At 43.9% G+C, this 25,531-nt stretch overlaps 1 protein-coding gene across 4 annotated transcripts in view; it reads right to left on the bottom strand.

The window, feature by feature from the left end:
- Nucleotides 1-25,531, bottom strand: part of DUSP10 (dual specificity phosphatase 10) — a 73,071-nt gene that overhangs the window by 8,886 nt on the left and 38,654 nt on the right. For all 4 annotated transcript variants that reach the window (XM_083496115.1, XM_083496118.1, XM_083496117.1 and 1 more), the window contains exon 3: nt 85-465. In XM_083496115.1, coding sequence (XP_083352241.1) covers nt 85-465 — 381 coding nt within the window. The remainder of the gene's footprint in view (nt 1-84; nt 466-25,531) is intronic.

The following is a 25,531-nucleotide window of genomic DNA, read 5'->3' as shown; positions in this document are numbered from 1 at the left end:
ATCAGTTCCACGCCTGTCAGTCCGGAACTAAATGCATTTGTGCCGCCAAAGCAGCCGTTGCGGCCGTTTTGCTAGGATAGTTACCAATGAATTCGAAAGCCTCTTCGAAGTACTGCCTGAGATTCTGCTTGTTGCTGTCTGTGGCCGGGAGCCGCTTGTAGTTGAGCAAGCCTTTCTCATAATGGTAGAGTGGGAGGTGAGTGGTGACGTTGATGACGTAGCCGATGTTCAGCCGCTGCATCTTCTCCAAGTCCTGAGCGTCGTGCTCATTGCCAAGAAACAAGAAGGGCAAGATGGGCGTGAGCTCGGCGTTCTCAATGTCTGGGGTGGTCGGGATGGACTGAGGTAGCGTGCAGGTCACCGCGGCAGCAGCACCGCCCCCTCCTCCGCCTTCGGGGCACTCTTGGAGTTGGAGGGAGTTGTCACAGAGGTTTTCATGGTTCTGTTTAAAACTGCTGAGTCCACCTGCAGCACAGAGAGATTTTAAAAAGGAGAAGGTCAGGAACCTGAGATATTATTTAGTTAGTATCATCATTATTAATATTTATATCCCACCCGTCTACCCTAAGGAGCCCAGGCAGACAAGCACACAAATGATAAAATGTTGCAATTCCATTATTATTATTATTATTATTATTATTATTACCCTGCCCATCTGGCTGGGTTTACCCAGCCACTCTGGGCTGCTCCCAACAGAGTATTAAAAACACAATAAAACACCAAACATTAAAATCTTCCCTAAACAGGACTGCCTTCAGATGTCTTCTAAAAGTCAGATAGTTGTTTATTTCCTTGACATCTAATGGGAGGGCATTCCACAGGGCGGGCACCACGACTGAGAAGGCCCTCTGCCTGGTTCCCTGTAACCTCACTTCTCGCAGTGAGGGAACTGCCAGAAGGCCCTTGGAGCTGGATCTCAGTGTCCCGACTGAACAGTGGGAGTGGAGACACTCCTTCGGGTATACAGTGGTACCTCGGGTTACATACGCTTCAGGTTACATATGCTTCAGGTTACAGACTCCGCTAACCCAGAAATAGAACCTCGGGTTAAGAACTTTGCTTCAGGATGAGAACAGAAATCATGCTCCGGCGGCGCGGCAGCAGCAACAGCAGGAGGAGGCCCCATTAGCTAAAGTGGTGCTTCAGGTTAAGAACAGTTTCAGTTTAAGAATGGACCTCCAGAATGAATTAAGTACTTAACCCGAGTTACCACTGTACAGGGCCAAAGCCATTTACAGATTTAAAGGGCCAGCACCAACACTTTGAATTGTGCTTGGAAACGTACTGGGAGCCAATGTAGGACTTTCAGGACCAGTGTTATATGGTCTTGGCAGCCACTCCCAGTCATATAGATGCAGACTTGGAAATATTTCTACTTGAAAGGCTTGTTGGAAGACAATGGTCTTCAGTAGATGGTCTTCAGTGATGGCACCTATGTGATATTTAACAGAGCGGAAATTCCAAAGGGTAGGGGAGGCGCCTCAACACTAAAGTTCTGAGTTATACACTGTGTAGAGCCTGGATAGCTCCGTTGGTTAGAGCATGGTACTGATGACACCAAGGTTGCAAGTTCGATCCCCGTATGGGACAGTTGCATATTCCTGCATTGCAGGGGGCTGGACTATAGATGATCCTCAGGGTCCCTTCTATGATTTACCCATTAGATTTGGAGGTTTGCTTTCAATCAAACTCTAGGATCTCCTAAAGGCATCTGCAGGAGGCTCTCAACTTCCGAGTGCACTGATTGATTGAGTATATAAGGGGTGAGATGAACTTTCTGGTATCCTGGTCCCCCAACAGTAGGGTGTTATACACCGGTAGCTAATTGGCACACAGAAAAAGTGGAATACTCCCAATACTTACCTGGGAATTGTAGTTTGTTAAGGATGCTGAGAGATTTCTAGAGATTTCTAGTACTGTCTCCTAACGACAATTAGCACCCTGGACAAACTACATTTCCCAGGATTATTTGGTGAAAGCCATGCTTGTTTAAAATGGCCTGCTTTAAATGTATAGTGCATACGCAGCCTCGCCTACATCCAATGATTTCAATGGGTTTACTCTGAGTCTTACTAACAGTGGATATCACCCAATATATTTTAAGCATGCCTATTCTGAATGCACTCCAGTGACTGCTAAACTATTTTTCAAAAACATAGTTTTTCAAACTTTAAACACACACACACACACACACACACGGTTGTATTACACAGGTATTTTATAATTTTTTCACTTCCCAGATAGCACTTTTTTCAAATGCAGGAAAGGGCTAAATAAATACCGCCCCACCTCTCTCAAATCAGGGAGATGATCCATTTAGATTCCACAATAACATTTTTGTTTTGCCTGTGAAATGGTAACACTCCTTAGGTAGTTCCATAATTGATTATTCTGCTTCATAAAAGATGATTTCTCAGAGAGAGGGCACTTGAAGGATGAGGGGGTTTCAACCAAGGCACCCCAGACTGAGACACTTTTTAAAAGAATATTGTCCTAACGTACTTTGGGATTTTCCAATCAGTTGTCTAACGCTGTTCCACAAAATCTGAAGAGAAAAACAGAAGCTTAAGAACTTTCTACACCTCGTTCTGAGATGACATCAGCTCAGGCTCCCCACCTGCCTGGTTTCCATGGCAATTACACAAAGACATACAATGACATCAGCTCGGCATGACATCAGCTCTTTGAGTGCAAACAATGCAAGAAGAGCTACTTTGTTTCAGGCCTTTTGGTACAACTGTGTTCTTGGGAGCCAGTGATGTAATGCTAACAGGTGGTTGGAGCAGCATTTGCCTAACAGGGAGGAGGAAAAATACAGCTATATCCCTTGTGTACACATGGGTGATTATAGGTTAAGCTTTCACTAACGGCATGTGAAATAAGGCACTAATGCAAGAGCAATGTAGCTTTATGCAACTGACAAAGATAAGAGGAAATTGCAAGAACCAGAGACACCTTGTCTAAAAAGTTATGTAACTCTTGGAAAGAAGGTTGAAAAATAATAATAATTGCTTTTGGTAAAAGGCAAAGGTTCAAACTATGACAGCTAAGAGACTTTCTATTAACAACTCTTTATATTCTTATCTTGTCTATAAGCCTATGTGCCAGAATAAAAACCTTTAGACATTCCAGCTAAGATCCCCCCCAAACATAAGACACTTATATTTTATAACAACAACAACAACAATTTATTATTTGTACCCCGCCCATCTGGCTGGGTTTCCCCAGCCACTCTGGGCGGCTTCCTACAAAGATTAAAAATACATTAAAATGTCACACATTAAAAAATTCCCTGAACAGGGCTGCCTTCAGATGTCTTCTAAATGTCAGGTAGTTGTTTATCTCTTTGACATCTGATGGGAGGGCGTTTCACTTTAACGGAGATGCTTTTACACCATGTGAAATAATGAAACGCCAACCGGTTATTTTAAGAGAGGAACACAAGGTAATAAGAACACAGGTAAAGAGGTGGTGGACAGATTAGAGATCTGATTAACCTTTTGGCATTTTTGTTTGCTCGCTTATGAATCAGAAAAGGCATTTCAGAAAGTTTGGAGTAAGCGAGCTTATTTTGCTTTGGGCTACATCCAAGGCCTTTGTGGTCCCTTTCCCCCAATTCAGAGCAAAGGTAGTTGGATAACTATTTTTACTTATGTCTTCCCTTATTACACAAGACAGGTTAGTAGCATCAACAGATCACAACTCTGGCTTTAACCACAGCTGCAAACATTTTTTCTACTAACTCTCAGTGCTTATTTAACCATACCCAATTGTTCTTTTTGGGCGAAGTAGGGTTGTCACTCCCCTCAACACACACTGGAAGCCAGGGCAGGCTGGTCCATTAATGCTAAAGGGGCACAGGCCCAGTAGCCTCCGTTTACCCTCAGTTAGCCTCAAACCTACCTGCCTGCTTACATACAAGCAGCCTGACAGCTTCCTCCTCTTTAGTTTCAGTGCTAAAACAAACTTTGTAAGAGCTCATCAGGGAAGGGGTGGGGGAGAAGATTAGAATTAGTTGGCTCTGCCTGTCATTGGCTCCAACTCAATCTACCCTTAGTTTCTGCCCTACTAGTCCCAATGGGCACCAGCCAATCGGGACAGAAGCTCCATCTCTTTAACAGCCGCAGGATGGCAAATTTCAATCTGCACAGACTTTCTTAACTCTATACTTTCCTGATTCATTTTCCTTGCTATGCAGCTCCTGAAAAAACCACAGAGCCTCTGCCCAAAGAGAGGGAGCAACCTTAAATACAACTTCAGTACTTCCTAGAAATATAAGAGCATTTCCGACTTACAAAAATGTATTATTAGGGGAAATTTCTTGCAGAAAATTCTATGTTATTTTCCCTAACATTTGCATTTTGGTGCACAATACACACATTTCTTGCAAACCCAAAAGGAGTTTGATTTTTTGATGGTTGCTGTGGGAGAGAGACTGCGAGGAACAACATGGGAGAGGTGTTTCTAGGACTAAGGTCAAACTGAAGCTCCCTTGTTCTTATTGCTTTAGGATGTTGCATGTTGCTTAAAGAATCTTGTTATATTTACAGTATTGAAATATGGTTTTTGGGTAGGTTGCCATATTTATGTTTTGCTATGTTATTATGAAATGGTTTTTGTAGTGTTTGGAATGCATCCCCTCTTCTTTGTTGTAAGCCACTTTGAGCATGTTTTTTTTTTTTTTTTGTAGAAAATCAGCATACAAATAAAATGAATGAATAATTGAATAAAAGACAAGTGTGTTTCACATTGTTTTGTGAAGTGCAAATTACGGTAGGTAGGTTCACCTTGAAAGGCAAAGTGAAATCAAATTTCTCCTCTCTCTCTACTAAAATGGCAAGCAAGCAAGGGAAAGTAGCCACCTTAAAAGGGATACCAGTATAAGAGGTAGCCAATAGTCAAGCCTAAGCCTATACAAAAACACCCTTTCCTAATTCCAAAAAGCATAGGGCCAGGAAAGTCACCTGCAACCATAATATGGGAGAGGGCAGACGATTATGAACAATAGAAACTGATGAAGGCCGCAGCATATAAACATTTTAAATCAACAGTGCAGATTCCAAATTTCTATTTCAGGGAAGTGTACAACAGTAAATAGCAACAACATAAGCAGAAGTGAATAAAACAGAAACACAGAAGTACTATACACATTATTTTTAAAAAGCTGGGTAAATAAGAATGCCTCAGCTACTGTCTAGCAGGCCTCCTTTCCCCATACAGAGCAGGCCAGTCTTTAAAACCCCCTGGGGAAACCATACTGGTTGTTCAACGACCACCCCATTGTGACTTCCTACAAGGCAGAAGTGCGCCTCCTGCGGCCTAACCCTCTGTAGAGTCCTCTCTTGTGTAATTCATGAGTTAGAGACTGTCGTGACCTTTAAACACTTCTGCTTTCTTGGACTCTTACCGTTTTTATTTTCGTTTCATTTCGTTTGTTTGATTTGAGATACTGCATTTTATTTCCCTCTTGCTTTGAAGGAAATTTCACTGGCGTGTATTGTTTTTATGCAAGCCACTTTTTGCATAAATAAAAGTGAAAATCAATAAAATCAATAGAAATAGACATTTTTATTCTATTATTAAGGAGTATAACAATTGTATACCTAAAGCAAAACGCTTGTGAACCAGGCATGTCTCTATGGGGAGGGCATCCTGCCTCGCTGTGGAGACATTCCTGGTTCACAAGCATTTTGTTACTTTAGATTTCCTGAATCCAGGGAGGGCTCCTTAAGGAGTGGTCTGACTACTGGCTTCCTTCAAGCAGGCAGGGACCATCCCCTCTCACAGGGAGGCATTAACCACCTCCCTGGTCCCAGCCGAGAGTGGCAAGAGTCCAGAGCACAGGGGGTCATCCTGAGTGATCCAAGCACCTTGTCTACATGCACAAACCTTACTAACTGAAACTCATCCGGCACAACAGGACTAGAGAGTGTTCTGGACACCCCTTGAAATTAATCTGCTGTAGTAGCAGAGTCAGGATCCTGGGGGATGCAAACAATTTTCAAAATGCTTTGCAAAAGATAAAATCTACCCAGGAAGGACTAAAGTTTATTTTTTAAATTGTTTTTATTAAAGATTTTCTTGGGTTACAAAATTACTCACATTGTCTGTTTTCTGATGATAAAGTCCTTTTTTTCAGACCATTCCTATTCAATATGATACTTTGATACTGTATACAGTACAGTCGTACCCCGGAAGTCAAATGCCTTGCAGCTCAGACATTTTGGCCCCTGAACGCTGCAAACCTGGAAGTGATTGTTCTGGTCTGTGAACATTCTTTGGAACCTGAACATCCGGTGTGGCTTCCGTGGTTTCCAATTGGCTGCCGGAGCTTCCTGCAGCCAATCGGAAGCCGCACCTTGGTTTCCAAACATTTTGGAAGTCGAATGGACTTGTGGAACGGATTTTGTTTGACTTCCGAGGTATGACTGTATAAGATTGGGGGAAGAAACGTGGAGAGGGGGGTTGTAAACTTCCATTCTTTTACATACTGTACATGTGAGGTTTTACAACAGTAAACAGGTTCAGACAGTGCATGCTTAAAGCATGGAGGGGGGAAATAGGAAAACTGGCTAAAGCAGATACATAAAGGCTTACATTCAGCATACATTTATTTATAAATGGAAAGATTAATGTTTTTGGAATCTGACTGTATCACTAACAATATGTATTGAAGTCCCCGCCAAAACATGCACCTGGGAACTATTGGGTTGCATCTGATGAAGTCAAACTCAGAGTTGTCCCATTGAAAAATCAACTCTTTCAGTTGATCTGCTCCAAGTATGACTTAAGACACAATCCATTGGTTGTAGCTGAGTTCAGAGTATGTTGTTGTTTCTAAACATATCTGTGTCATCATGTTGTTAGCCAGAGAGTAAACCAAAATTATATCCTGCTTGGACATTATTGCAAGCAAGCTCACAGAGACCACCCAGTTATCTGAAGCTATCTTTTGGATATATCTATGCAGAATCAGAAAAAGAAGTTATCAGATCCTTTCCGCTAGCAATGCCTCACAGCCCATCAACAACGATCATGGAATATGTGCTGCAAAGTTCACTAACATCTAGCGATGGCATTAAAATATAAGTTCCGAGCCTGAAAAACAAGCACTTGATATTCCAAAAAGTGTTGCCGTCCTTGCCTATGACAGTTGATGAACTTTATATTTAAAAAATGTATTTTCAGCATAGCCCATTCCTGAAGGCCTTGGGGCCTGTGCTGTGTAATGTTTTATAGCTCCATTGATTTATTTTAATTCACCCAAAAGCAAGTTAACCAACCACCAGAAAGCCCTTCTTCTCCCAAGGACTTTCTGCAACACACTCTGGTTTATACCAGTTCAGCTATGTCTTCATTAGAATGCACCGCTGAGGATAAAAGATCCTCACCAAAGCTAGTAAATGATCACGATGATCAGTAACAAGTTGTGTTGGGGGTAGCATAAAGAAGGCTCAGTTTCTTGGGGGTGAAACCGACAATTCTCTCATGCTGCCTCCAACCTTTCTCTGTGTCCTATGTAAAGCAGATATGGTAAAGCTCTTAGACGTACAGTGGTACCTCAGGTTACAGACGCTTCAGGTTACAGACTCCGCTAACCCAGAAATAGTACCAGTTACAGATAGGTAGCCGTGTTGGTCTGCCATAGTCAAAATAAAAAAGTTCCTTCCAGTAGCACCTTAAAGACCAACTGAGTTAGTTCTTGGTATGAGCTTTCGTGTGCATGCACACTTCTTCAGAAATAGTACCTCGGGTTAAGAACTTTGCTTCAGGATGAGAACAGAAATCATGCGGCGGCAGCGGGAGGCCCCATTAGCTAAAGTGGTACCTCAGGTTAAGAACAGTTTCAGGTTAAGAACAGACCTCCAGAACAAATTAAGTTCTTAACCCGAGGTACCACTGTAATGGGTATTCTTTGTGTTTAGGTTGTAAACCGCACTGTGAATTTTGGATGAAGAGCGGTATAAAAATTTAACAAATGATAACAATAATCTCACAAATGCCAGACCTCAGCCTGCCTCTGAACCTGGCTGGGATTATCGCAAAATAGTACCATTTTAAAGCAGGGGGGGGAGTGCTATGCGGAATTATGCTGTACAAGTAACTTATACTTATTTTACTTATATGATGGCAGCTTTGAGTGGGTGCGAGGGGAATAAAGTTTGGAAAACTATGCTATTTTGTTCATACTCTCCACTTAAGGCAGCAGGCCATTTTGGAAGTTCTGAAGTTTCCCCAGCATCACCCTTTTTTAAAAAAAAAAAGCTGCAGAAAACATGGAAACATTATCCTGACATTGGGTGGCGTTCATCCTCCCCACTCTCTGGAAATTCAGACCGGAGAGATCTTCTTGTGGCTCAAACAAAAAAGAGCTATCAATTTATATAACAATTTATATAATATAGTAGCCTCATAACGTCAGATCTATTCCCTCCAGCAGTGAAGCTGCTGAACCTGACAGTTCATTCACAAACGCTTTGCTTAGTTCACTCTCAGAAGAGGCTCTGTCTGGATGGTCGGAGTGATAAAGTGGGTGGTGTTGGACTTAACACAGGCATGAACTGGGTTTATATGCCCATTCAAGTTGGTAAGCTCACAGGCAGACTGACCTAGAGTAATAGAGTGGCCATTTGCACATTGTCAAAAAGACAGAGATTTGCACAAAAATTGCACATGCCAGTTGATATTGTAAGTATAGATGCAAATTTAGAAATAGCTGCTGTATTCTGCTGACAGCACACAGAATGCTCTAGTAGGAATCCCAAAGCATGTCCACTCTCCACAAAGCAACAATAACAGCAACACCACCACCACAACCCTGCACCTTCATGGAGTTTTGTGGGGGGAGGAGAATGAATGGCTGCATGCATCAGTTTCAAAACTAAAAGGACAACTAAACTTTGTGTGTGTTTGTGTGTGTGGATCCTGTCCTAGTGCATCTTTTTCTCCCATGTTTATTTTTAGAGTCACATCACTGCACAAGTTAAGACTTCAAGATAGAAGTTCAGCTGCTGAGCAATATTAGATGATTGACAGGAGATGGTACAGATTGCATTAGTTCAGACAGTCTGGGGATTTAAAAGCCTCCGAATGGCAAAGAGCTCTGCGCACCAGACGGTTATTTCCAAAACTGGTATCAAATAAGTAACATTGGGGCAGTAAATTTCAAAATGTAGGCATATAAACACACACACACACACAGTTTTGAGTGCACACTTGTGAGGTCCTGCAAGTACAGCCTGTTTAAGAACTGTGACCTCATTTATTTATACTGCTGCAGAAAGCCTTGCCAGAGCAACAGCTGATGACAGCCTTATGTATTTTTCCACTAAGCCAACAATTAAATGGCTTCTGTGGTTTTAATGAGCAGAGGACATTATGTCAAAACTGATTCAAAGCATGAGATGGTTGAAGGATAAGGCAATGTCATTTAAAGTACAGAAAAACAAAACACACGCAGCAGGAATATACTTTGAGCTTGGGACCTTTCCGGGATACTGATCTCTGTAAGAGTATGAAAAATTGCTTAAGCCAATGTGGAAACACCCGCTGGTCCTTGCTTAATGGGCTAAAATTTGAAGTGTCATCACCGAACAAAAATGTTAAGGTGGGGAGATATGAAAAAAATGTTCTGTAAGCCACTCACGTGTGCTGACTCTGCTCAGGCAATCAGTCCTATTGCATTCAGTGCGGTTCATTCCTAAGTATGCATTGCACGGATGGGGAACCTTTGATCCTCCAGATGCTGCTAGACTACACCTCCCATCATTCCTGGGCATTAGCCATACAGGCTGGGGCTTGTGGGACTTGGGAGTCCAGCAACATACAGGTTCTTTGACTTTTAGGGTATAGGACTGCAGCCTTACTTTTTCATTCGAAAGTGCATTTCCAGGCATAGGCACCAGGTATACAAAATTGTACTCGCCAGAGGTGGTGAGAGAAGAACAAAATATATATGTCATTAACTGGGAGGCTGATGGGGAGGAGGGAAAGGATCCTGGCGAGGTGTGTAGTCAGGGTTGGGACATGCTGAAGCAAGGAAGGGTTGGGGAAGGAAGCACAAACTGGGTGACTGAGGGTGGCAAGGGGATGGAGGTCAAAGCACAGGAACCGGAGCAGGAGGACTCGCCACCAGATCCAGAGAAGACCCTGTCTCCACAAACACGGCAGGCTCTAAGGCCTAGGGAGCAGCAGGAGGGGTGCTCTAAGAGGCTGGGGCCTACAGCCCAGCTTCCTAGCTGGCCAGGTAGGGGTTGCTAGCTCTGGGAGAAGGTGTGTAATTCCTCTGCTAAAGTAGGTTTGGAACAGGTGAGGGTCACCTGCCTCGTGATGCAGCAATAAGCATGCAAAGTATGAGAGGGAAGCAGAGCTCAGGTGCTGTGTCTGCTCAACTTCCCCTGTTGGTGGACCTTGGCTTGGATTCTCCTGGACCTCTACATGACTGTGCTACAGGTTTGACTCTGGACTGCATCATGACTGCTGGACTTGGCTTACTTGGCCTGACCCTGGACAGTGTTTCCTGACTTTTGGGCTTTGGGCTTTGCTTGCTTGGATTGATGCTGGGACTCTGAACTTTGGACTTGACATACTGACTTGCTACCAGGTAGGCCAGAGGTTTAGGACAGCAGAAGTCAGTGGTGCTGTCAGGGCAGGCCTTGGGGACTGAAGCCTAGGGCCCTGTCCTGCAGAACGAGCCTTTTTTAAAAAAAGGAGAACCATGATAATTCTTGGATTACAGTTGCTGAAGTTCTACCTGTTGGTTCTTGGATAGAAGCCAAGCGGACTATTAGGCTTACCTTCCACATAACCTTTACAGATGATGCACAATACAGGGCTATCAACCTGCAAGGCACAGGTTTCATTAGGCAGGTTGCCCCATGCGTCAATTATAATTATGCACAAGGCAAGATGAAACGCTCCAGCAGAACTCCAAAAGGAAGACACACTCCCTTCTTGCTCAAGGCAAACTCAATTCAAGTGAGTCTTCATTACAGCCTCCACCAAACTTTTAAAGTAATTTCACCCACCAGCGTTAATCCATCAGTATCACCCAGGGATGTCAAGGAGAGGTTTGCTCTAAGGAAATTCAGCCCTTGGGTTTTAACTAAGGCAAAGCACTCTGTTACTGTCTTATTGTCTCTGGCAATATCAGAAAATGGAAAAAGTACTACATATATCTTTAGGGTTACCACTAATCCGGATTCCTCATTGTTCTTCTAATCAAGCCATCAGGCGTTCTGGTCAAGGAGGTCAGGTCAGGGAGGTCAAACTATTCCATAAAGGGAGGGAATCCAGGTTTAGAATTTATGTTTGACTCACAGTGTTATTTTTTAACTAACGTTTGTACTTCCATTCTAGTTGTACAGTTTGCACTGAAGATCGGAACAAGGAATGGTTAGGTCAATGGAGGCTGGAGCAATGATAAAGGGTTGATTCTCGGCTTCTTGGCTGAACTTGTGGGAGGGGGAGAGAAATGGATCACCAATTATTATGTCCAGCATCACCCTACCTAGAATAAGCCTTTAGCCTTCCTATGATTCTTACAGCCAACAGGTCCAGAAATTTATTTTCCAGCTCACAGAACGCATCTTGCTACATCTTTTTTTTTTTCAGAATTCAAAGTTAAATTACCTTTTGTCCTCCAAGAGAAAAAGGGGGAAGCTTGTTATCTTAGTTAACATCCTTCCACATACACACACCCTGAAAAACACACACAAGTTGTTCAGAAAGCAAAAGACATCCAGGCAGGGATCAAGGGAGCTGAGAACTCTAGATGTAATTATTTCCCCCAATACAGCCATTACTAATTTTGAGAAGTAGTAAAAGTGCAACATTGATAATAATGGAGTACATTTGTGCACCTATATCTGCATTGTATAATTATTCTAATCAAAGATTTGTGGCAGAATTTTATGGCCGAATCCTGCGTATATTTACTTGGAAGTGGTCCCACTGATTTCAATGAGACTGGAAAACACTAGAAATGTGTACAAGTTTTCAGCCTTAAAAGCAGCAACCTTTGCTTAATGATCAAAGAAAAGGAGCACCCTCACACACTTCAGCCTGTGTGTCATCATCTCTACATGTGGGGTGGGCAACAAGGGGCATGGTCAGGGACCACATGTCAGTGGGCATGGCCAGAATAGACCATGGGTGGAGCATGGGCTGCAGATAGGTAAGGCCACTGATACTCATTCCTCTGTATGCTATCCAGCACCACAGGTAGACTCCACTCAGCCTGCAAAACAATGATTGGGCAAACTGGGGGAGTGAGATTTACCTGCAACACTCAGTGGGTGAGGATTCAGAAGTATGGGTGGGCTTGTAAGAACATCTGGGGACCCAAGGTTGAAAAATGCTGCTCTAAAACAATATTGTGATGACTCTAAACAAACTGTACTATAGAACTTACTCTATAGGAGGGATTGTGGTTTCATCGTTGGTTGCTTTTTTAAGATAAAGGAAGCTAACACTGAAAAGCTGGGGCGTGCAACCAGCAAAGAAAATCGAATGGCAGGCCTCTGCAATAAGAGGAAGTGGGTAACCTGACATGTTTCCACTCTTTTAAAAAGGCCTACAGGAATTGCATAACATGACAGCTCGAAGCCTATGGTGGAAGAATGCTCGAGATCTAAATAAGAGAAGAGACGTGTGTCAAGACAGCATGAGTAGAAGAGAGTTGTTCATCACCACCACCAGTAATGTTACGGTCACTATCCAAGCATTGCTTTGGATTTTCACAGCTATGTTCTACTAGGGTTGCCATGCACCCAGAATTTCCCAGACATTGCCAGGATTCAGCCATTGGAAACAGTGTCTGGGCAGGAATTGCTTTAATTTCTGGGAAAATCCAGACTTATGGCAACCAAGTGTGTTTTAATAGATCTTGCAAAACTAAAAGAAGCTCAACGACTTTGGCCAAAAACAAAAAGCTCAACGACGTTTGTGTCCGGATTTCCACTTTTTGAAATACAGCAACCCTAGTTCTACACATGCTCCAAAAGCCTAATGAAAACAGAGGCTGAAAAGCATAGGGTTCTGCCTGCTGTCAAATAATTGTTCTCTGGAGCCTTCAAAATGCACAGGGTTCTCCGCTGTGGCAGAGGCGCGGCATGGAACAGATATCTAGATTCTTTCCAGAGCAGAACACATGCATTTGTACCTTTCTTTAAAAAGTACAAAAGTAGAAACTTCCACAGCCCATGCAACCAACAGACGAACACGGCAAAAAAACCTTGTCAGTATTTCTTAACTCTCCAATGGGGGTGGGACACTTGGGGCCCCCCGAATCATTTCTGGACTCCAACTCACATCAGCCTCGGTCAGTGATGATATGAACTGCACTCTAGCTATATCTGGGGGGGGGGGGGTGTCACAGGTTGCCCACCCCATATACTTTGCAATAGGGGGAGAAAGATGTGGCAGCTAACTGACAACCAGAAGAGTTCCTTGGAAGCCACATTTTTCCCGAGAGCTTCAAAGGAGGAAAAAGGAAATTCCATTAGGACAGTTCTTCCTCCTACCCAAGTGTCAGAAGAGTAAGCTCATAGGCTTACTCTTGAGTGCCTACTCAATTCCAATACTCAGGTTGTGTGTCATTTGCCACTAGCCGTGATGGCTATGGTCTGCCTCCGCTGTCGGAGGCAGTTTCCCTCCAAAGACCAGTTGCTGGAAATCACAGGCGGGAGTGTGAGCTGTGCTGCTTATGTTCCGCTTGTGAGTTTCCCATAGGCATCTCTGGTTGGCCACTGTGAGAACAGGGGACGAGATGGGCTTTTGGCCTGATCTGGCAGGATTCTTCTCTTCTCAACGATATAGCTAGTATTTATTAACAACTACCCAAATTACAATTCCTAGACACTGACACACACCCAACATCTCCACCATTAATACTTGAAATGCAACATTCCTCACTAAGCTTCCATTCTAGAAAGTTAGGGTTAACACCAAATGGATTTGTTTAGACATGGGTTTTATTTATAGCAAATGGGGGTGAAATTCCAGGATCATACACGACCTTATATACCATAGTCTCTTTCTAAGTATCTGTACTTGGGTACGCATATCTAAAAAAAGATTCAAGAACCATTATATGAACTTTCACTTCAGATGTAGGTTGTGGGTAGGTATGAAATTCCCCTGCAGCACGTTTCAGGCGCAGGAAGGAGACCAGAGGTGCAAGAGGGGAGCTCAAACTGGGACTGGATACCAAGCTCTTACCCTACAATGACAGAGTGTCATTATAGGCTTGTTCACATGTTACTCTTGAACACAGGTACGAGCAATCTCTGCACAAGTGTTTCTATGAGAGTGTCCACTTGCTGATGGGCGGGGTATAATTATTATTATTATTATTATTATTATTATTATTATTATTATTAAGTATGTGAACACCACTTATGTGATAAACATAGCATTGCTTTAGGGGCTTCAAAGGGGGTATGGAAACAACCAGCCCTTAGCAGCTGGCTTCATACACCTCACCTCCACCGCCCAACATAACACCTCCAAAAAAATGACAATATGTGTTTTACTTTTGAAATCAGGCTGTGAAACAGGGGGCACTTTGACTAAAGCCCAGCCTGTATCAAATGTGTGAAGGAAGCACATGGATAATTAAATGTCCCTCCCTCCAGAAGCTGAGCACAATTTATGCCAATATCTACTCTGTCCACCATTTTGATGGTTTTATGCCATGAAGCAGTCTATAAACTTGGTTCATAATAACACACATTTTTCACTCAGAGGGGAGGAGGCAAGTGTGTATATTTTACGCATTTAATTTTTATTTATTATTACGTAATAAGAGAGGAGATTCCTGCTAAACACCAGGAAGAACTTTCTGACAGTAAGAGCTGTTTGACAATGGAACTCTCCCTCGGGAGGTTGTGGACTCTCCTTCCTTGGAGGTTTTTAAGCAAAGGTTGGGTGACCATCTGTCATGTAATGATCTAGTTAAGATCACTACATTGCAGGGGGTTGGACTAGATGACCGCTGGGGTGCCTTCCAACTCTATGAGTCTATGGCATTTATATCCCACCTTTTCTCCAAGGAGCTCCACGTGGCATACATAGTCCCACCCCGTTGATATTGCCCTCCAGTCCAGCATCCCATTCTCACAGTGGCCAACCAGATGCCTGTAGAAAACCAGCAAGCAGGACAGGAGTGCAAGAGGCCTTTTCCATCCTGTGGCTTCCAGCAACTGGTACAGTGGTGCCTCAGGTTAAGAACTTAATTCGTTCTGCAGGTCCGTTCTTAACCTGAAACTGTTCTTAACCTGAGGTGCCACTTTAGCTAATGGGGCCTCCCGCTGCCACCGCCGCACGATTTCTGTTCTCATTCCTGAGGTAAAGTTCTTAAGTGGTGGTGCTACTTCCAGGTTAGTGGAATCTGTAACCTGAAGCATCTGTAACCCGAGGTACCACTGTATTCAGAAGCATAACTGCTGCATATGCTTTACTCACTCGAAATATTTTGCACATGTCACATAACCAGCCTCAGAAAAAAGAACTTCTGGAACTTTCTACAACATGACATGCTCCTCAGAATTGTCGGCTGTGACACATGAAAGGCCACTTCACACAGGCATGGACATCGCTCAGAATCTAGATGATTAACAACTGAACCTGTGAACCACACGCCATAAGAGGGGACATTTGCCTGAGGTTTTCCCATCTGCAATTGGATTTACAAAGCCACTGGTCACTCAAATGTTTCAATCACAGAGTGACTTGACAAACTTGCGAACCCTGACACACTTGTTTTTGGAAAGCAGCGATACATTACACAATGCTTCAAAATCAAGACTTCTCTACCTTCTAGAACAAGGGTCATTGTTGCTGTTGGGTCTACAGCCATTAGTCCTGCAGGCTGAGGCAGGCTGGGAGTACAATGGGACAGCGTTCTTCAACCATGGGTCTCCCATCATTCTCAGCTCACTTAGCCAGTGGTCAGGAAATATGGGAGCTGTAGTTCAAAACCTGGGGACACAAGATTGAAAAGCACCAATCCAGAGAGCCCCATATTAGCCATCCCTACTCCTGCTTTGCAAGGGGTTGTACTAGAAGACCCTCAGGCTCCCTTCCAACTACAATTCTGTGATATTATCAGGCACTGAAATGCTAGATCCCAAGTGCTATACCTTTTCAGAATATCTGAACCCATAAAGGTAAAGGGACCCCTGACCATTAGGTCCAGTCGTGACCGACTCTGGGGTTGCAGTGCTCATCTTGATTTATTGGCTGAGGGAACCAGCGTACAGCTTTCCGAGTCATGTGGCCAGCATGACTAAGCCGCTTCTGGAGAACCAGAGCAGCGCACGGAAACGCCGTTTACCTTCCCACCAGAGCGGTACCTATTTATCTACTTGCACTTTGACGTGCTTTCAAACTGCTAGGTTGGCAGGAGCAGGGACCGAGCAACGGGAGCTCACCCCGTCACAGGGATTCGAACTGCTGACCTTCTGATCAGCAAGTCCTAGACTCTGTGGTTTAACCCACAGCGCCACCCGCACCCCATACTTACTAGCTAAGCTGGTAGAGGACTACACACTAAGGCTCTGTTTGGAGCACCCCCCAAGTGCTGTGCAGGGGACAATATCACCACTCTCTGCATGCCTTGGAATCCTTTGTACATGTGCTGAGCAGCTTAGCTGCACTAGGTTTCTCTGTGCTCGTCCAAGATCAATTGAGGAATCCATTCTGGGTGCTGCAATCCACCCCAGAGTTTGGGTAGAACAGAACTGGATTCCACTCTCCACCAAAAACTCCCCAAGCAAAATTGCTAGAGAGGAAGCCAGTTATCTAATCAGCCAAATATGTGCAGTTTGAACACGAGCGCCTATATTAGTTACACAGCGGCAACTAGCACACTGAGAGGAAAAGGGTAGGTGATGTTTGCACTGTGGGAAAGCATGCGACTCATACGAATCCGGTTTCTCTCCATGCTCAGACAGCATGTGGCAGAGGGCAAAAGGGTCCGTTTCACTTTTCCATTTCTCAAAGGGGTTTGGAAAGAGGAGCCTTCTCCACGGCCCCTCCCGTTCCCAATCGCCAGCATTCAAGCACATCCACCCCTCGAGTTAAGCTGTCAGGGTGAATAATTTGCAGCGCTCTGGAACAAATGAACTGGGAGCGTTCCATCCACTGGCAAGGTCAATTCCGCACCTCCACCCCCATTCCATTCGCTAGTTACCTGGAAAGGCAGGTTCATAAACAAACGCAGTCCTAAAGTAGATCATGACATAGCACTGCAGTCCCTTTTGGGTATTCGAAGCAGCTAGTTTATAAAGGATTCACACCCCTGGGCATAGCCAGGATTTTTGTTAGGGGGGCAGGCTTTTGTTAGGAGGGGGCAGAACCTCAGATTTGTATTATTTTGATTGATTGGGGGGGAGAGTTGCCCCCTGCCTCCCCCAGCTACACCCATGTCCAGACCCTGCCCTTTCATCATTCTTCGCAGAGTGCCTTCTCTCCACAAAACCTAGACTTCGGGTGGGGAAACATTGCCCTCAGATGCTGGAATCCCAACTGAGCCAGTGTCGCCAATAATCACAGATGGTGTTAGAAACTCAGATATATAATTTAATCGCCAAATGGTGTCTTAAACCTAGGTTATGGCCACCACAATGGAATGTCTAGGCACCATCCCTCACCCCCTCTGGTGGAGTTTATTGTTGTCATTTCTTTACCGTTTTATATTTTAAAGAACTGATCTCAAAGTGGTTTACAACATTAGAAGAAGAAGAGGAGGAGGAGGAGGAGGAGGAGGAGGAGGAGGAGGAGTTTGGATTTGATATCCCACTTTATCACTACCTGAAGGAGTCTCAAAGCGGCCAACAATCTCCTTTCCCTTCCTCCCCCACAACAAACACTCTGTGAGGTGAGTGAGGCTGAGAAACTTCAGAGAAGTGTGACTGGCCCAAGGTCACCCAGCAGCTGCATGTGGAGGAGTGGGGAATCGAACCCGGTTCACCAGATTACGAATCTACTGCTCTTAACCACTACACCACACTGGCTCTCCACACATCAAATAAAACAAATTCAAGCTTCAAGGAAAATATTTCAGGTCCTTCTCCAAGTGATATTTTCCTCCCCCCAGTCACCAGCCTGGCATCCAGAGATCTCCACGTTGTCACAACTGGATATGAGCTAGTCACAAAATGCACCTGGCGCCTGGCTAATTTCTAACACTGATCAAAGGTGGTGGGAGTTGTAAGTCCAGCAACATCTGAAGGACCACAAACTCCCAATTCCTCATTTGGAATCATAGAATTGTAAGTTGGAAGGGACACACAAGGTCATTTGGTCCAACCCCATGTAATGCAAGAATCCTCAGCTATCCCTGGGTGGGCTTGAACCACCAGCCTTCTGGTTAACAGCCAGATGGATGCACTGACCAATTAAGATCATCATTTTCTTTTACTCCCAAGTCTTCAGTATATGAATGCAAAACAAGGTTCCATCAACTAGAAATTGAAGGTGGGGGGGGGTCAGTATGAATGCTGGGTGGGAAAGAAAGTATAAGATTTCCCCCCACTTCTGAGCTATTGCTATTCTTTAACTGTACTTCAGAATTTAGTTCTCTCTCCTTCTATCACAAATGCATACATTAATTAAAATGTATATCCAGAGAGATATTTGTTTCTGCATGACAATGCTGAGGTCAACATAACCATTTAAGACTAGATGAAAGCAAACATCCCCCCCCCCGTTTCTCCCCAATTAGCAAAACCTAAGAAACCTTAAGGCAATTCTGGGATGATGCAGAAGCCTGCAGCTATATCAACATGGGTGTATTTGGAATGACTGTTTGAATAAAGCTAGGGCATTCATATTTTTAAAATACATAAATTAAATATGTGCTGTGTGTGCTAAATTGTACATAATACATGTTGATGTTGCTGTCTGCCGAAAAGCAGAGTTGCCTGTGTTGGTTTAAGGCTCAACCCTTGAACTCTAGCCCAACACAAGACAACTTTTTTGGAGGATTGTGATTGCTCCAAGTTTACCCAAGCATCTTCAGTCTCTAAAGCAGCGGGACCTTGCCTTTCACAAACTGGTTGCTCCAATGGAATCTTGTGCCTGGGGTCAATGAATCAGTTAGGTTTCACTGGGCTGGTACAAGCACTTACTGAAGCCATATTGCTGGTTCTTATCCTTGTAGTTTAGAACCACTGGCTGTAGGGATTCCTCCATGGCGGAGAAATGGAAGAAATAAGGCAGAACAATTCCAGGAAATTTCTTTCACACAGAAGAGGATGATGGATATTCTGGAGTAGCAGCAGTCTGAAATAATTTCCCCCAATAAAGCCCATGAATGCCCAACCTCATTTTTTTAAGATGACGTTTTTATTCTGGAAGGTTAATAACCCCTCAACACTGTAAACTGATCTCAGTATGATTTTGTATTGTTTACAATGTTGAATATTAATGGTGGAGTTGTTATAGCTATATTAGTAATTTACTGAGTGGAGTATACAATGCTAAAAATGCTTCGAATTAAAGAAAAGCAGGAGGAAATGTCTCTCTCATCTTAATCACGATATAGTGCTCTTTTTGTTTGACTACATATTCATTTCTTTCCAACCTCTGTTTACAGTCCCCCAAAAGTTTTGTGTGTGTGTGTGTGTGTGTGTGTGTGTGTGTGTGTGTAGATCTGCAATTCCTGATTAACATGTCAGATGAAGTGGACTGTAGTTTACAAAAGCGTATGCCATAATAAATTTGGTAGGCTTTAAGGTGCTACAAGACCCGCTGCTATAGTTAGGAGTGTGCGGGGAGAAACTTAGTTTGGTTTCCATTTTAATTCATTAATGGCTCTAATTCACACATCCTATAAGAATGTAAAAACCAAATTGCATCAATCTTCACAATCCTCCAATTTTTGTGATGCAGTTCTCCAACTAATGTATATACACTGTGCATATTAGGGAAATGTGTATGTAAAAAAAAATGCATTTATTTGTGAAAAGTCAAATATGCAAAAAAAGCAGTAAACTGGGGAAACTACCTGACCCTTGGGGTTCCTTCCAACTCTATGATTCTACATTCAAAAATGTGTCCTGTTAGGAGAAATGCAGACTAAAATAATGAATTCCCATTAAAGACTTAACAAACTGATGCAGAAAAGTGGCGAACCGAATTCAAGATTTGAAAAATGTTAAAAGTGAAGAAACTGACAGATCCTTCGATCCTGCTTGCAACAGCTGAACACGGTTGTCCCTCTGGAAGTCGTTACAGATTTGTTCCCCTCTCTTCAAGTCAGCAGATGCAACAAATATGTTAGCATGTAATATCTAACTAGGTCTCAGAAAACCCTTTCTCTAGATTAAAGGAGACCTCTCTTTCTAACTCGAGTCACTGTAGAGAACAACTAGATCTTTGTTTTTGTTTGTCCACTGGGCTCAAGGAACCCACAGGCTGATTAAAGCAACACAGAACTAGAAATGCCACACAATTTCCCCTGAAGCAAGACTGGAGCCAAATTTGGAGGCTCCTCTGAAATGAAACATCTGTAGCAATTTCTGGGAAAAGATCTAATACTTCAGTTAAGATCAAAGGTATTTCCTGCCAGGGAAGAGTTCACACCCCTCTAAGCCAAACAAAATATTCTGCCGATAATAGAGCAATATTAGAGACTAGGACACTCTAACTTTACAGCATCAAATACTGAGTAGTACAGTGGTACCTCGGTTTAAGAACAGCCCTGTTTATGAACTATTCGGTATACGAACTCCACAAAACTGGAAGTAGTTTCAAAATTCAGAGAGGTGCAGATTACCAAGGGTGGCTCTGTTTTGGCCCATGTATCATTTCCAGAAGGGCAAATCAAATAGGTTCACCTTCAAATGTGAACTGAACTACATTTCCACCCCCCCCCTTCTCACTACTTCTAGTACACCTACATGGTACCACATCTTCCTTCCATCAAATTCCTCCTCAAGACCTGCCTTTCCCGTGGAGCCTGGGAACAGACTCCCCACAGCCATAAAAACCAAGCGCAAGCATGTGGAAGTAAAATAAATGCATACAGGCACACAGGCCCCATTTACGCAGTTGTTACATTTCAAGGCACCAAGTGCATCAGTGAAATCCTGTATATTTGAAAAGCCTGCAACCCCCCCCCCATTCTGTCTCTGCCCTGCCCCGTTCTGCTCCCCTTTTGGTGACATTTTTGGGTCACTTCGTGGTTTGGTGCAATGTGTGTATGTGCAGTTGCATACATAAAAGTGGGACTGCCTGTCTCCCTCCTTCGTCTTCTCCATGTTGAATTTTAGACTGTGGCCAAGACCTGCCCTCTGGTTTGGAACAAACCAGTAATGAGGCCATGTGGACATTCTTGGTGGAAGAACTCACAGCAGCTCATTTTGCCCACCATCCGTGATGAGGAGTGGGGCAGAAAATAGAGGGGCACCAACTGAAAGTACAGTATTGGACTTGGTGGCTTCAACGTTTCTAAGCTTTGTTTACAAAATGCATGTTAAACATGCTAAACTAGGTCACCAGGGCATGGGGGGGGGGACCCCATGCAAAGTACCCTATGCAAATTAGCCTAATTTGCACAGGATTTTTCTCCCCAGAAAGGAAAACTTATATCACTGCCAAAGATATCTAATTCCCACTAAAGAGCTCTCTGCTGGATCAGTACAAAAGTCTATGTATTCCAGACCACATTTCCATAGCGATCAGCCAGATGTTCCTGGGAAGCCCAAAGAGGTAGGGACCAAGGACGATAGCCCTGCCCTGCTCTTCCTTTCTGCCCAGCTGTGACTTTCTGCCCAACTTTAGCAGGATTGGAGCCTATTCCCTGTAGAGTCAATCATTACAATGACGGAGTGGCGGATTGAAACCTCTGCATGATCTTTCACATGCTGAACAGAAGTACAGAAAGGCCTGCCACTTCCCTTGTGCTCACACCATGAACTCTCTGCATCTGTTACCTTATTCCCTTTCGCCAAGGTGATTTCCCCTTCCATTGCAAAGAAGCACAAACCTGAGGATGCTGGATAGCTCAGTTGGTAGAGTGTGAGACTCTCAACCTCAGGGTCGCGGGTTTGAGCCCATGTAGAGAAAAAAATTCCTGCATTGCAGGGGCCCTTGTGGTCCCTTCCAACTCTACACCTCTATGTGGCCCTTCCAGTTGTCGTTGGGCTATAACTCACGTTTCCCCCAACCATTGGCCATGCTGGCTGAGGGCGCTGGGAACTGTAGCCCCAAAACATTTGGAGGGCCACAAGTCCACCATCTCTGCCTTGGAGCAGTTCTGCATGCAACCAAATTGTTCAAAGGTCTATATATTTTCCAGAGGAAGCCCTGGGCTTTTTGCCCACCACTACATTTTCAGGATCCTTACCCTTTTCACAGAAATATGCTTTCCTTGGATGATGGGGGAATGTTAAGGAACAGTCTCCCTCGGGAAGTTGTGAACTCTCCTTCCTTGGAGTTTTTTAAGCATAGGTTGGGTGGCCATCTGTCCTGGGTGCTTTAGTTGAGATCTCTGAATTGCAGAGGGTTGGACTAGATGACCCCTGGGAGGTCCCTATTCTGTGATTCAAAAGCATATTCTCTGAAAATTACCTATACAGAACATAAATGTCTATGTGCTTCGACTCTGAAACAGTGGAGAGGAAATCCAAAAGAGCAAGGCATTAAAGCATGTGCCTCATTTTTTACATAAGCTGAAGGTGCTTTATCACTTTGCACAGACTTCGTCAGCACATGTGTCTGCACTGAGCACTCAGAAAGGGACTTGTATGAAATATTAATCTGCCCATTTGGGGATTTTAGTGCTGATTCGCTCCTTCATCCAGCCAGCCGGGTATTGGTATCTAATGCAACACTGACTGTTTGCCCTTCATTGCAGCCCTCGTTCCGAAACAAAATCAGCAGCTGGCGCTGTCATGTGGGGGATTATGTGAGCATTAAGACAACACAAAGGGCAACATTCAGCGATTTGGAAGAGGGGCGACGTAAGAATCTCCTTGGGTGGATTTAGAGATCTGAAACCCTGTGAAAGGTAGAGAATGCTCATTTTACTTAAGCCGCAGGTTTAATGAAAAACAACCATGTTTACAACAACTGTGATGCAGAAGTCAGCTTTTTTTACAGCAAGGAACAGAGCATCACCACCTCCTAAAGTCTACAGATGAAGTACAAGAGCAGCAGCCAACCAAAAGTTGGCAATCCCAAGTGTGCCCTTCCCTCAGCTGCAATGTTATCTGTGTTCTCCTTCTCCAGCATTTCTCAAAAGGCTTGTGACTAAAACTGGGGAGGGGAAGAGAGTTACTTTGCCCATATAATAATTCTACCCTTTATTCATTATGTGGCCCTGGATCCCAGCCAACGCTAACACTAAAATGGAATTGTTGTTGTCTGGAAACAGGGCTGTCACCACAGGGGAGGCAGGGCCCTTCAGGGATATTCCAGGCCCTCACCCTGACTGCTCAGCTCTCAGCAGGAAGCCATCCCCAGGCTTCTTCACTCCTGGAGATATACAGTAAGAAAAACCAAGCAGATGGTATTTGAGCCTACTCCTCGCTCAGTAGTTCTTAAGGAGCATTGATGCGTACTCCCCTGCTCTCAGTCTGAAATAGTACAGTCCAAGGGCTATAGCCTGTGATTCCCCTGATCATCAATTTCAGTTTTAACTCCCAGACTTCCTACATCAAACAGCCTGTTTTTCTCAAGATGAGCATAAAAGGGGACCAAGTACGTATTCCACTTGAATAGTGAACCAAGCAGTGTTCAAAATTAGCCAGGTGCATTTCACACTTGGCTTTCGACCACTTGTGACCAAGTGAATAAGCGTGGGCTCCAGGATTGTGCCTGACATCTCCACCATCTGGAGGTGCTTTCCATAGGATCTGGACTGTTTTCGCACACTAATACCCCATTCTGTAGAATTCTATCAGTTATATTTTATCTGCACAATTGGAATGAATTTCTGGAACCAAAATGTTTTACTATATGCTGGAAGCCACCCAGAGTGGCTGGGGCAACCCAGTCAAGTGGGTAGGGTACAAATAATAAAATTATTATTATTTCTGTCTGTCAATCCTTTAATAGGCATAGCAAATCACACATTATCAAACAAACACCATATACAAATTGTGCAAAATACGAATTCAGCATAACAAGGTTATTATTTCTGTGCAGCCTGAGCAGGAGGGCGGAATAGGCCCGTAGATATGTGGACTGTCCCTTGGTCAAGTGACTTTTCTTCTTTAAGTTATTAGAGTTCTTAACCTAGCTCAAGGTTGTCATCTGAACTAGCCAGATGTTAAACTGATAATCTCAGTCAGTCCATCATTTGAAAAATAAGGCTTTAGAACTCTCTTGCCCCCAAATGGCAACTAGACATTCCGTTTTGGTGACTGCAACCTTGGTTCGGAATTTGCTGCCAAGGAGTGTGGTGGAGTCTCCTTCTTTGGAGGTCTTTAAGCAGAGGCTTGACAACCATATGTCAGGAGTGCTCTGATGGTGTTTCCTGCTTGGCAGGGGGTTGGACTCAATGGCCCTTGTGGTCTCTTCCAAATCTATGATTTAAGGAGCCATTTGGTGCATGGCTTATATATACAGTGGTACCTTGGGTTATATACACTTCAGGTTACGTGTTTTCGGGTTGCGCATCGGGCCAAACCCAGAAGTACCGGAATGGGTTACTTCCGGGTTTCGGCACTCGTGCAGAAGCGCTAAATTGCGCTTTGTGCATGCGCAGAAGCACCAAATCTTTACCCACGTGTGCGCAGACACAGCACTGCGGGTTGCGAACGCTGGGGGTTGTGAACACGCCTTCTGCATGGATCACATTCGCAACCCAAGGTTCCACTGTATCTAAGTTTCCAACACTGGAACCAAGGGTGATAAAAACATTGATGGCCACCAGTTTAGATGGCATTAAAAAAGGACCAAACAAATTCATGGAGGATAAGGCTATCAGTGGCTACTAGCCACGATGGCTCTACTCTGCCTCTATAGTCAGAGGCAGTAATGTTTCTGAATGACAATTGCTGGAAACCACAGGAGGGACGACTGCTCTTGTGCTTGGGTCCTGCTTACCAGTTTCCTACAAGCATCTGATTGGCCACTGTGAGAACAGGATGCTGGCCTAGATGGGCCAATGGCCTGATCCAGCAGGCTGTTCTTGTGAAATGCCAAAAACAATGTAATCATTTTTGACACACACAACAAATGGCCTTGCCCAAGTCAGGGGGACCGTCTTGATCTCTGCTTCTCAATCTTCACGTATTCTGAAAACACAATGAGGGTTTAACACACCTATTTTAATTTCGAATGTGCATTTTGAAAGCCATTTCAAAAGTATAATTCATTTAAAATTGAAAGAAGCAATCAAATGTCCAGTGAAAGAAAATGAATGCTCCTGGCAAAGCTATTTATATGAACAAACCTGGCAGAGGCCTAAAAGCTGGAGAGAACAGCCAACAAGAACCTTGATGGAAAATCCTGGCAGGACATGAGAAAGCGCACGATAGAGCATGATGAGTGCTCCTGTGGGGAGGAACATGGCACA

This window comes from Podarcis liolepis (genome assembly GCF_965112155.1).
Source record: "Podarcis liolepis genome assembly, chromosome: 3".
Taxonomy (NCBI): Eukaryota; Metazoa; Chordata; class Lepidosauria; order Squamata; family Lacertidae; genus Podarcis; species Podarcis liolepis.
Note: the sequence above shows the minus strand (reverse complement) of the source record. Positions and strands in the feature narration are given on the sequence as shown.